The 13,887-nt window shown below is 41.1% G+C and overlaps 1 protein-coding gene across 2 annotated transcripts in view; it reads right to left on the minus strand.

The window, feature by feature from the left end:
- Nucleotides 1–242: 242 nt before the first annotated feature.
- GNG7 (G protein subunit gamma 7) overlaps nt 243–13,887 on the minus strand; it is a 116,302-nt gene continuing 102,657 nt past the window's right edge. For both annotated transcript variants that reach the window (XM_075864652.1, XM_075864653.1), the window contains exons 2-3: nt 7,669–7,789; nt 243–3,225 (exon numbers count right to left, since the gene is read on the minus strand). In XM_075864652.1, the coding sequence (XP_075720767.1) occupies nt 3,100–3,225; nt 7,669–7,749 (207 nt within the window). In that variant the 5' untranslated portion in view covers nt 7,750–7,789 and the 3' untranslated portion in view covers nt 243–3,099. The remainder of the gene's footprint in view (nt 3,226–7,668; nt 7,790–13,887) is intronic.

Here is a 13,887-nt window from a genome sequence, read left to right on the forward strand (position 1 = left end):
GCAGGAAAAAACCGCCTCTGCCCATTTCCGTCCGTTTTTTGGCGCGTTTTCCGACCCGGTTTCCACGTCAAAAAATTCTGTGTGAACTGGCCCTAATTGTTTGCTGGGGATTCTTATATACATGATCACTCTCCTTTCATAAATATTACTACACGATTACACTATATTACTAATATGTTACTACAGAATGCATAAAACAAATGTTAAATATACCCGTCAATAAAAACACACATGACCAAACCTGTAAGTAAAGTGTAGTGAATCTTTATTTAAGTAAACATTGTTACAGCTACTCCACAAAATATATAGTTACAGTGCAAAATTATTTGGCACATGATAAAAGTTGACAATAAAATTGTAAGGATTAGTGTAAGATAAAACACTGTGAGTTATCAACATGGAAGTTAAACAGGCAAAAGAACACCATACTTATTGTATACACCAAGAAAAGAAAAGAAACTTTCAAACACTTAAAAACACTGAGCAGATCACAGCGGATTAGTATAATAGAATATTACACTCACAATGCATACCATTCATCACAAAGGTTGCCGCTATAGGTACAATTTTTTGTATCAGAATACTGCCAACAGATTCAGGGTACATCACAAAACACAAAAAAAAAGGTGGAAAGTCTCAACTGCTCCTGGGATCTTAACCTGAAGATCAGGTTTTCTGTACAGCATCTGGATTTTAATAGCAAATAAAAGATAGGACAGACAAGCTATTGAAGGTAGTCTGTATTCTGCTAGCGGATTCATGTCAATTGGGAATTTGAATCGCTTGCAGCCCTGTGATTCTTATAAGAAGTATATATTGAGGCATTAGTATTTATGCAGTTCCTTCATAAATAGAGATTAACCACCACTTAAAGAGTTCTTGTCACATCCCCTTTAAAGATGACCTGTCGTGTCCTCCGACATATAAATCCAGCTGGATAGCTTAACAGCCACTGCACCGCTGAGTACAGCGCTGGTTCTTTTCCTGCTAGCCGCCCATGTTCTCGCAGGTCCTGGGGACAGCTCAGTAGACTGTCAAGTGGGCTGTCTCCAGCGCTTAGTGTCATTTTCAGTAGTGCTGGGGACCGTCCACTTGACAGTCTGATAAGCTATCCAGGTGATTTTATATGTCAGAGGATGTGGCAGGTCTTTTTTAAAGGGGTTGGCCGGTGAAAGAAAATTGATGGCCTATCCTCAGGCTAGGCCATTATTATCTGATCCGTGAGGGCCTACTCTCGGCACTCCACCGATCAGCTGTTTGAAGGAGCCACAGCGCTTTAACCCCTTCATCGCTTACACAGCTTCATGATGTACAACGTCAGCATTTATAGCGGCGGTGCACACTATCACAGCTTCTCCATAGAAGTAAGCGGTAATACTGTGCTCTGCTGCTATGGATGTGTCGTCGTTGTACAGTAGGTAAGTAGCTGTGTAAGAAATGAAGAAGTAGCAGCGATCACCGGAGTGCTGTGGCCCTTTCAAACAGCTGATTGGCAGGGTGCCGAGATTCAAACCCCCCTCGCTCAGAAATTGAGGATAGGCTATCAAGTTTTTTCACCATACAAACTTCTTTAAGCTTGGTTCTTACTGGTTTTGGATGAGTAATAACCATTTTAGCATTAGCTAGTTATTGTTGTCTTTGTAACTACACATTGTATTGCCAGGTAAAAATACAATGTATATATGTTAGGAAGATGCACTGGTAGAAAGCTATTGCTGCAGGTTGCACACTTGGCTATGGAATGTATTAAATACGGTCAGTAAAGAATACAATTTGCTACAACCCGGGAAGTGGCCTGTTAGCAGCAGATATGAATGGTGCTGGTTTCATTGTTACTGTACATTAAAAGTGTAAAATCTTTCTGATGGCACATGATTCCATCTATGACGTCACACTCTTAGTATTAGGCTGAACATTATGTTTCATGTAACAGAAAACAGTCTTATTATTGTAGCACTTCAAGTATCAACTGGCATTTTACAAAAGGATACATCAGAGTATATAAATGGATCTTAGGAAAACGATTATTTGTGTTTTTTTAAACGTGATGCCAATCGACCAATCAAATAGAGTGGCACCACACAACAGGAATAGCCATTTATTTTATTCTATTAGGAATTCTGTATAACCTATACAAAACATGGAAGGACATTCATGGAGATCTAAAACTGTGTGCCTTACAAAAGATCATACTCCTCCCATGAATTTGCTTACTATATCGTCACAGAAAAATATTACAGGCTGGAATGTAATTTACCACATGGAGTACAATACCCTCATACAAAGCCCATTTACATTACTTTACCACAAGGGAAATAGTTTACCTTTTGTAGAACAATCCTGAAATGTGTATTAAATGTGGCACCTAGGTTGTATCTATTTTGTTTTAGACATCCAGAGGGAAAGAATATATAAAACTACATGAAAAATGTCAAGTAAAAATGAGCTGTTCAGTTGTGAATGGTCGGATAATCTCATGATTTTCTCAATAAGAGACTCATTCATTCACGATGTTGAATTTCTATGTAAATCTATGTTTATAAACAGCATTGTGTGGCATTTTGATTCCGCAGCAACCCATACCCTAAAAATACAGGTTCGGTGGAGACTGCCAACTGTTCAAATGCTCCAACAAATTCACTAAACTAAACACAAAGAATAGACAAGGGAACTGTATGATGCATTCAAGTCTAAATGTTGTGTGATGGTGAAAATATAAAGCAGGATTAATAACAATGGATTGGAGTTCAAGAACAATGGATTTCATGGCTCGATCTGGAACACAAACTACAGCCGTACAGCGTAGACCTGACACTTTTATGTACAGCAAATCCTCTCTAAAGATACTACTGGCGCAAATGTTTCTCCCCCAAAAATACACACACAAGAAGAGAATAAGACCTACCATTGCAGTCATCTGAATGTATCAACGTTACATTTGAAATCTAAGTGTCTCTCATATTATGTGCAAGACTGTTCTTTTATTTTGCAGCTGGCAAAATATATAACTATCTGAGTTATCTGTAGATCATAGTTATCTTGAAAATGATCTGACCATCAGCTGGTCAAGAAACTGCTGTAACACTTGGAAGCGGAAAATTATAGAATGGAACATGGCTTTTTGTCTTTAAATGGGTTCTCTGAAGTTGGCACTCCAACCAGCAGCGGGTCATTTTTGGCATGTTGCTCGCAGTAGTTCATAAGGTCTGCCGCCGCTTTAGAAACCTAAACAATTAGATAAAAAGTACATAATAGACAACCACATCATATATTTCATGATATCAATCTATAAAAATCTATATAGAAAATGGCACATACATCACGCATCAAACAGATGTTGCTCAGGTGAATCAGTGCATGATATGCATTTTAATATACCCAAATAAAGCAAAACTTGTGGATGCAGTTGAATCCACTAGATGCCCACTATACGGGAGACCTAAATGAAATGTGCTGTACCCTATTCCTCTGGTACATTAGACCAGTGTTGGCTAAAAGACTGGTTAACCACAGAATAAGAATCAAGGTGTTGCGATGTAGTGTAGGGCTACATCCTTACTGCAGTGGAAAAACAGCTCCTCTGCTAGTTCATTAGAAGCATCGGGAGAATAAGTCAGTGAGGCAGGTGCTTTATTGTTATTTCTTGGTGCAGCTCTCACGCTGTGCCCATGCATTAGCATCTAGCATTTGTCGAGATAGTGGTGAATGGGGCAGGTAATGCTGGCCTAAAGCTGGCCATTCTCCTGACAGCTTATCTTTCCGTTGACTTGTCTCATTATACATGAACTGCAGATTACTGCCGTGATCGAGGTCCAGGAGGACCAAAACGTGGGCAGGAGTGCCCTCTCTGTGGCATTAAAACATGCTATTGTACTGAAGAAAGCATTGAATAATGTGTTCTATCAATAAATAAATCAATATTTGACCTGCATTTAAGAATCGAGCCATGGTTTTCTATATCTAAAGCTGGCCATAGACACAAAATATTTATCTGCAGACCACTGGCAGATCCAGCGAAATCTGATATCTACATAAATTCTATAGCGTATGCCCCCAAAATAAGCTGGCTCTGCCAATGGATCTACAGACAAATATTTGATGTCTATTTCCAGCTGAAGAGTGTCAGATGCAGTGCTCTTGGTAGAACTTCAGTCTACTCTTAGCAGCGTGAATTCTATCTTCGTGGTTGGACTATATAACACAGACTTTATTATTCCCATGAGAGAAATGTAATAAAGTAATGCATTCATTTTATACTTCAAGGCCTCATGTTCCCATTATTTGACCTTGGTCCCACATAAATAACAATCGTTCTAGTAACATTCACAGGACAAATGAGCTGCAAAAAATGTTTTCTTGAACGGTGTACCTGAAGTGTACTGAAATGTCTTTCAACAGGAATTTGTTAAACTGAAGCTCTTGGTTGAAGATTCAGAAAATACATGATAAACCAACATGATTGGATCTGCCACTGGAGGGTTATGATGGAAACCGCTCCTGTTTGTAACCATACATTGGAGAAAGTGCGCACATTTAGCTACTAACCAGTCTGCACCGCAGATCATAGCTGATCAGAATGATCAAAGATTAGAGAGAACCAATACACATATTTTAATGCATTCTGTGCGGAATCTGGGCTCACTAGGAATACTTATTACTGCATTGAATGCAATGAAAATCTGAGACGGTCTAGTTCTTTCGATTCTTAGAGCTAGAATATGATTCCATTGGATCCCTAAAAGCGTTTTGGTAGGTGCTGCTAGAACATGATGGTAATTTATCTATTTTTGTATAAGTTGAAGCAATGAGTGCATGTTAAAGGGCTTGTCCCAGGATCGACAATCATCAGCTATCCACAGAATAGGTGATAGGTGTTTGCAGAAGAGAGGCACTGGCTACTAGAAGAAGATGATGTGAAAACCTTTACAACTCTATTATACCACTCTATTATGCTCATACTAGAGCTACAACTCAACTATCAACTTCACGCGATCAGTAAGGTCCCAGCGGTGGCGCCCCCAGTGATCAGACAATTATCACCTGTCCTGTGGATAGGCGATAATTGTGAATGCTGGAAATACCCCTTTAAGCATTGTCATTTGTCAACTGCTGTCCACATGGCCCCTGAGGTCACTTTGTGCTCACACTTTGACACGGCAGTACATCACATGATGACTTTAAGGTCTCTCACAATGAGAGTTGAGTTGTATCTCTGGTATGAGCATAATAGAGTGGTAAAGGTTTTTACATCATCTTCTTCCAGTAGCCAGTGTCCCTTTTCTGCACAAGTTGTTCATTACTCATACATGAAACACTGTACATAAAGCAGCACATGATGATACATGCAGAACTCACTGTACTGTTACTCCACAAGGAAATGCACTAGTGACTGAGTGCAGGAACATCACTAGAATTCTTCTCATACATTTACAGTAATGAAATAGAGGTTACACCAGCAGAGGACGAGCCCTTGTGAAAGAGACGCAGGAGGTCTCACCAATGCGAGCAAATCAGTCAAGATAAAAAATGATTCAACTGGTAAAATCTCTTCAAGGAGTTTTACTATCAGGGACATTTATGGCATATCTACGGGATATGTCATAAATGTCAGATAGATGCGGGTCCCACCTCTGGGACTCGCACCTATCTCTAGAACGGGGCCCCCTAAACCCCATTCTACCGCTCTGTGTTCCCATTGAAGCATGTGATTTCCGACATGTTAGATGAAAACAGCGTAGCTCGCATTATACGCTGTTTGCGTAACTGCCATTCACTAGTATGGGATTTACGGAAACAGAATACCTCAGTGAGTTACACTGTTTTCATCTAACATGGTCGGAAATCACACGCTTCAATGGGAACACAGAGTGGTAGGCCCTGTTCTAGAGATAGGTGCGGGTCCCAGAGGTGGGACCCGCATCTATCAGCCATTTATGACATATCCTGTGGATATGTCATAAATGTCTCTGATGGGAAAACCCCTTTAAACTCTTAAGGACTGGCCTATTTTGAGCCTTAATTTTTATTTTATTTTTCCTCGTCAAATTCCAAAGGCTGTAACTTTTTTATTTTTCGGTTGATGTGATAGCTTGTTTTTTGTGGGACAAGGTGTATTTTTCTATAGCACTATGTTGCGGTACATATAATTTGAAACGTTTCTTTAATTCCTTGATTTATTTTTTCATCCGCCATTGGTTTTTTTTTCCCCCGCGGTTCAACGAATGTTAACTTTATTCTATGGGTTGGTATGAATACGGCGACACCAAATTTGTATAGTTTTTTTATGTTAAGTTTTATGGAGTAATTTTTGGGTCTTCACATTTATTTTTCCGTTGACAGACGTTTTTTGCAGGATGGGTAGTAGTTTTTATTGGTATCATTTTGGGGTATATATAATTTATTGACTGTTTTTTATAAAAAAAAAAATTGAGGAAATGAAAAAAAACGTTGGTAAAACCACCATTCAAAACTTTTTTTTTTGTTTCTTAACACCATGCGACATGAATTCTAAGTTAATTTTCTAATGACTACGGGTCGTTACGTTTGCGGCGGTACCAAATGTGTTTTTTAATGGTTAACTATATATCTAAAAATTATTTCATAAAAATAGTGGGTTGGTTTAATTATTAATTTTGTGGGGTAGACATTTATTAAACCTAATTTTACTTTCCAGCCCGCCTTCCCCCTAGCGGACTTAAAACAGATGTTGCTTGATTATTCATAGTATTCCAAAGCATTATTGCCTGTCAGTGTTACACTGACAGGCAAACTATTAGGCCATGCTTATAGCAGACCTTGGTGCCTTTGTTAGGCCTCTGGCTGCCTGATGGATTACCGTGGCACAGAGGGAGGGAGCTCCCTGTGTCAGCTCATCAGCGCCCTGCGACGCAAACACGCAGCTCCCTCCCTCTGTCAAACACCTAAGATCCCGCGGTCGCTGTCATCTAAGTGGTTAAATGGCTAAGATTACAGCTCTCTCTAATCCCTGGCGTTACAGCAGTAGCCCAGATGCCAATCACCACCAGGCTCCTGCTGTTAATCGCACAGGCACAGCTTCTGCGCCCGTGCGATCACCATGATAATCATGCCCTGCATTGTGCCCTAAGTCCTCCTGCTCACGGGATGGAAATGCTGTGCAGCATATTACAGGAAAGGAAATTCTGGACAGAAATTCTGCAGAATTTCCGTCCCATGTGCAAGGGGCCTAAAGGAGTAATCTGGGAAAAATTTTCAGTAGGGCAGGGGATGGTATAAAGTAGTAAACTAGCAGATACTCACCACATGAAATGCCCCGCCCCCCACTCTATCGCTGAGCCCCTGTTCTCCGCCGTTCTGGTCCTGGAAGCTCCGGCACGTGCCAATTATCAGACATAAGACCGATGAGGCCAGTGATTAGCGGCATGTGACCGTTGCAGGAGCTTCCGGGACCGGAGGAGAACGGGGCCTCAGCGCGGGAGTTCTGCTAGTTTATTACTTTATACCATCCCCTGCCCTGCTGCAGAATTTTTAAAGTTCTGGATAACCCTTGAAGACAAGGGATTGCATGATCTACATGTATGTCAAATTGCATTAAGGGCTTTAACCCACAGTTATTAGGCTTTTCACTGTTGAATATCTCAACTGGCAATGAAACGGAGCAAAAAAAAAAACTGAACATGTTAAGTATACCTTGATTCTCTCGAAACCAGCCTCGATACGGAGTTGTTCCACCAGCTTCCGAGCTTGCGCTATGTTGTTAGAGGTTGACATTATCTGCCATCAGATCTTTATCCACAAATTGGAGAAATGTCTGCAAAAGTAATGGAATATTGATCATGTCCCAATGACCAGAGACAGACTGTTTAATTTAGATTATAGGTAAATACTGCATTTATATCCATATCAACACATGAGAAAAGTAAGGCTATGTTCACACGCTTCACATAAAACGGCTGTAAAATACTGAGCTGTTTTCAAGGGAAAATAGCCTCTGATTTTCAGCCGTTTTTTTATGCATGAAGCGGTTTTTTATGGCTGTTTTTGGAGCTGTTTTTCTATTGAGACAATGAAAAACAGCTCCAAAAACGTCTCAGGAAGTGACATGCACTTCTTTTTTATGGGGCGTGTTTTTATGCGCCGCTTTTACAAACGGTCGCGTAAAAAAACGCCCTGTGGGAACGAAACGCCGTTTTCCCATTGAAATCAATGGGCAGATGTTTGGAGGCGTTCAGCCCCCGTATATTCAGCCGTTTTTCGGGAGGGCGTTTACAGCATGAAAAACGGCTGAAAATATGCCGTGTGAACATACCCTAATGGTTACTGCTAGTTATGTTCCGTAAAAGTCAAATGATAAGGAATCCAAACACACCAATTACATAGACAAGCTTGTAAAGAATAATATGTAGTTTAGTTATGAATGACTATATTGTCTCAATCCTGCTAATTTCAATAATTTACTCAGATTTAAATTCAGTGAGAGAAGGTAAAGTTGCCTTTATGATAGATTGGAAAAATGATCTAAAAATGAACATATCTTTGGATAAATGGCATAAGTCATGTTTGTAATTAAGTAGAGGCGATAGACAAGTTTCAATACAGGATAGGTGATAAATGTCTGATCGCTAGGGCCCCCACCAATCACTAGAACATGGCCCCGAGCACCCTATTATTTACTGCCCAATTGTATTGGAGAACTTTAAATGGAGGGGTGGTCAAATTTACGGGACAGGCGGAGATTGCCGAGTACAACGATGACTCCATCAGGAGGAATAGGAGGCTCAGAACTGCTGTCTCGGTGGAGATCCCAGTGATCAGAGATTTATTTTCTGGGGTTTAGCGTCCTATTTTCTGGGGTTTAGCCTCTCTCAAAACAGTCCGTTTTATCATTTTGTCTAAAAAGAAGTTATAATACAGTGTCCGCTGTATGGAAATGACCAGAGAACAGTCCTGAGATGAGTCCAGGTGTATCGGCCTCCGCTTCATCTGAGCACTGAGCATGTGCAGGATGCTGTTGGATTCATCTTTGGACTCTTCTCTGGTAATTTACCTACATTGCATAAAATGCTAAAAGGGTCAGTTTTGAGAGGGGCATGTTTAGGACACTAAACCCCAGCAGTATAGCAACATTCTGGTGGTTTAGCACATTAAAATCCACTGACAGGTTCTCTTTAACTATGGTTTGACAATAATTATAAAAAGACATGAGACAATAAAGAGAATATTTGGTTTCATTAGTCATGGTGTCTACACGAACGCCTCATGCACACGACCATGTGCGACGGCCGAGTCCCGTCAGTGATCCGAGGAAAGATAGAACATGTCCTATCTTTACTCGGATCATTTTCCACGGACCCGATTCACCTGCTAAAGTGAATGGGTCCATGAAGACTATCGGGTGCCACTCGGATGCCGTCAAAAACGACCTGAGTGGCACAACGGTCGTGTGCATGAGGCATAAATCTAAATGTAATGAAACTGCACATATACACATAGGAAAGTGACCTTTGCTGTAGTCTCCAGACATGTTTAGTACCACTGCACTTGGAATTTTTCTTTTTCCTTTTTTAATTATATGCACAGCACAATCAACAGTGAACGGTGCCGCGAGGATCTAATAGTAAATAGCAACAGGTTGTATACAGCTGAATCGCATTAGTCAGATATACAAGTAAGCATCAACTATTTCCCAAAGTGATGGTAAACAACAACTCACCGCAATCACCACATAGAAACGGATCCAGGTTCAGCATAATGCTTTTCAATTGGACATTGGATTCAACGGTCTAACAATATATATCTCTCAACAAGTGTAAGGCCCTGTTCACACTGAGTTTTTTTGCCGCAGATTTTGTAGCGGAAACCGCAGCAAGAAACCTTCGAAATCGCCTTCCATTGATTTCAATGGGAAGCGGAGGCGGTTTTTTCCCGTGAGCGGAAAAAAATGCTCATGGGAAAAAGAAGCAACATGCCCTTTCTTCGGGCGTTTCCGTCTTTGACCTGCTCTTTTTGTGGCGTTTTTTTGCCCGCGGTGATCAATGGCCGCGGCTGAAAAAACGCCACAAAAACACGGCAAACGCTGTGCAGGCAGGTCAAAGTCTGTTTTAAAATTCCAGATGGACAATGGGGCAGTTTTAATATTGAAAATGCACCAGAATTCTGGCTCAAATAGCGTGCATGCCCTGCGCCATATTTATTAACTGTTTTAGACACTTTTTGACACGCCCGACAAGTTACATGATCACAAAAAGAAGTGAAGTAAAACAAAGGGGCAAATTTACTAATGCAACAGAAGATGCACCAAAGTTTTATTCTAGACAAGTCAGACACTTTTTAATAATTCAAAATAATCCACCTTTGTGGTCTTATCTCAAAATAGAGCAATTGGGAAAAATCATAAAAGCGGAATTGATTAAAATGAGAGAAGTGGAGAAGTTGCCCCTTGCAACTAGAATCCAGGAAACCTAGTTGCCTCACATGGACAACTCCACCATTGACGATGTGCGTTCTGTGGTATTCTACAGAGTGTGTGCAGTTTTCCCGTTGAGTCAGACAGATGTATACATGTGGCCTGTGCTTTGGTTATTGCCATAGGTGTACAGGCGTGGGCTTTTATTACTTTGATGAAGAATTTGGAAGACTTGCCTGATAACTATTGTCATTGGAATCTGAACCAACGTACTTTTTACACCTTCTTGTCTTCCCAAACCAACTTTAAATGTTAGTTTCAGTCATTTGCAGTCACAGAAGTTAAATAAAGACTTGCCGAGACATGCTGGGGCAGTGGCGGCATCAACGCCTAGAAATAATGAAGGTATGGCACAGTATAAAGCTGCCTTGTATGCTTTCTCTTTCTCGAATAATGACAGGAAGTCCGTTTTGTAAAGATGTGCTGGAGCTGAATTCCACACATAGTTCTCGATGCTATGCAGCAGATACACCTGAAGTATTAGATAAACAAATTGATACCTTGCTGCTACACGTGAGAAGATATTTATATTGTACATGTGCACAGACAACAGAATAGCACTTTGTGGACATAGACATTTTAGGACTATGCAAATTCTCAGAACTAATAGCTGCCTAGAAGAAATCTAGCTAATAATGCATGATCCGCAGCTCTGTATACCCGCTGTAGGGCATATGGAGGGCTTGCCTGCTCACCTGCCGGTGTCTTTTTATATCAGTGCCACTTTCTTCCCCGATTGCTGCGGTGGGCTACCCATTTTGTTTCGGTCACTTTGATAAATAATATTTATAAGCTTAGTTAGTCAGAGCAGCTTGTGGTTTGGACAGTGTGTTTTTGTTTTTTTACTTTATTTGTCATTTATTTTATTGCCATGTCGTGATCACATGATCACCAGGTCCAATAGGGGCGACAGCACAGTGAAGACAGAAGTGGTTATAAACCCCTTCTCTTTATGGTGTGTGTCTAGCTATCTCTGACAGCCGAGCACCCAACCTGTTCAATTGCAGGAGCAGGTGGTTTAAACTGGTGCCAAACATTTAATATGGCTTGAGGTTTTAAAGCCTTAAAGCGGATCTGTCAGCTTAATATTATGCTCTATGTAAGGGCAGCATGTTACAGCTACAGGCCCATACTCCTTGTAGCCAAAACGGCACAAAAATGTAGTGCAATTTGGTTCGCTGAAAGCGCTCCCCCCAACCCCACGCTGCAGTGACTGACAGGCTGCTGTGCATGCACGTATACATAGCAGATTGTCAATCACCGGCCTCAGGAGCGGGTGGAGGCAGGGAGAGCCCTACCTATATGACTACCAAGGGCTTCTTTCAGCTTTCTTTGCATCCATTTAGCCAAATGGCCCAACATTCTTTTTTGTGTCGTTTTGATTACTAGGAGTACAGACCTTACATAGAGCAGCATATTAAGGTGACAGATCCATGTCCACTTTCCTCTGCACTTCTCAAATATGGCCAGTGCCGAGAAGTCAAAAATGTTTGTGCAAATATGGAATGCGCCATTATTTGCGACTTTTTAAGGCACAATTTATGCCAAAAACTCCAAGGCCATTACAAAACCCCATTCACACGCAGAGCGGATTTCACCCACTGCAAAGCAAAATGCATTCCTTGTAAGGAAGACATCCAAACTGCTTTAAAGAGGCTCTGTCACCAGATTTTGCAACCCCTATCTGCTATTGCAGCAGATCGGCGCTGCAATGTAGATTACAGTAACGTTTTTATTTTTAAAAAACGAGCTTTTTTGGCTTTTTTAAGCTTTTTTAAGTCGATCTTACCTGCAAACGCTGATGCTGCTGCAGAATCAACTGTAGCCTCTGGTGCTGATGTGGCCGTCACGATGCAGGACCTGTGAGTGACGTCACAGATCTGCACTGTCAGAAGCTGGGCGTTCTGAAGAGAAGAGGATGTTACTTCTCTTCAGAGCGCCCAGCTAGTGAAAGTATTAAAAACGCCCCGATGTACGCACCTAATACACGCCCACTTGGACTTTTACTTTTAAACACACCCACTTGGATTTTTGCAAGCCTCATTTGCATAACTACAAAAATGGTCATAACTTGGCCAAAAATGCTCGTTTTTTAAAAATAAAAACGTTACTGTAATCTACATTGCAGCGCCGATCACATGCAATAGCAGATAGGGGTTGCAAAATCTGGTGACAGAGCCTCTTTAAGTGAATGCATCAGTACCACCTTCTAGTGTTAGAAAGTCAAAGCCTCAAATGTGTCCCTGTAAGGAATGCTTTCACTTTTGATGGTGACCACAGTTCTATTGTTTGTTATGTGCATATGTTGATTATACAGATTGGCCTCCTAGTGGTGTCAACCCATGTTTTTACAAGAATGTGTGTGAGGAAGCAGAGGAGTAGAACCTTATAAAGTATATTAGGAAAACGCTGCATATTATTTATGCTGCTGCTAGCTACACAAGATAGGAAGCCTCCCAAGTGGTCAGCTGCTATGGATCCTGGCGACCAGCGGATATCACCAGGGGTCATCCACATATTTCCCCTGCAACAGCACATTCAAATAAATGGGTGACCGTGTAATGCACAGCTGGGCCGAGTCCTCCAGAGCAGGAGATGCTTTTAGGCTCTCCTCTCAAGACTACTAGAGAGGGGCCACCCTACTATGATGCCCCTTTTAGGCAAACAACACCAAGGGTATGGGCTGGGAGAAGGTGCGGAGGACTTCAGTTAGATCAATACGAATAAGCTTTATCTACTTAGTTGCCAGGCAAGAATTTTTGTAGGTATCAATAGAAATGAACCCCAAATGTTAGGAGCAAGCAGTACATTTCTAGGCATACTGTCTACCTGGCTGCTCCTGGGATGTGTCCCTGGTTAAGAGGCTACACTCATCAGTACATATGAGCTGACATTTATCTATGTTAGCCACCATTGAGTGACCTAGCCAAGAGGACCCAATAATTATGGTTATTGCTGCATGGTAATAAAAAAAATTCCCATATTGCTTGTGCACATAACAGGGGTAGCTTTCCCCGGTCATGAAGAATGCACAGTGAAGCTAAAAGCTAAATGAATGCTGACATGGATCCTTCTTGGCATGTGTTACATATTCATGCAACAAAGCATGACATTTCACAGGGAGAGGTTATTTGTAGTCACTTGATTCCAACACATTGCACTTGCTGCATCAGGTGAGTCAAGTCAGTGGTATGTATAGCCTTTCACAGCAGTTTCACCTGCAGGACTACTTTACAACCAATAATTATACTAAAATGGGGATTTAAAAATATTGGGAAGATGCCACTATCACTTTAAAGGGTTAATAAAATCTCTTTCACACAGTGTTTATTTAACTATTACTTTTGCAAACTTCAGCAGCATATTTAAAGTGGGTCAAACTGAATGCCCAGATCTTATGCGCTCATGCACAAACAGGTCAAAGGGAAACTCTGAACAAGGCC

Source organism: Rhinoderma darwinii, chromosome 1 (assembly GCF_050947455.1).
Source record: "Rhinoderma darwinii isolate aRhiDar2 chromosome 1, aRhiDar2.hap1, whole genome shotgun sequence".
Lineage (NCBI taxonomy): Eukaryota > Metazoa > Chordata > Amphibia > Anura > Rhinodermatidae > Rhinoderma > Rhinoderma darwinii.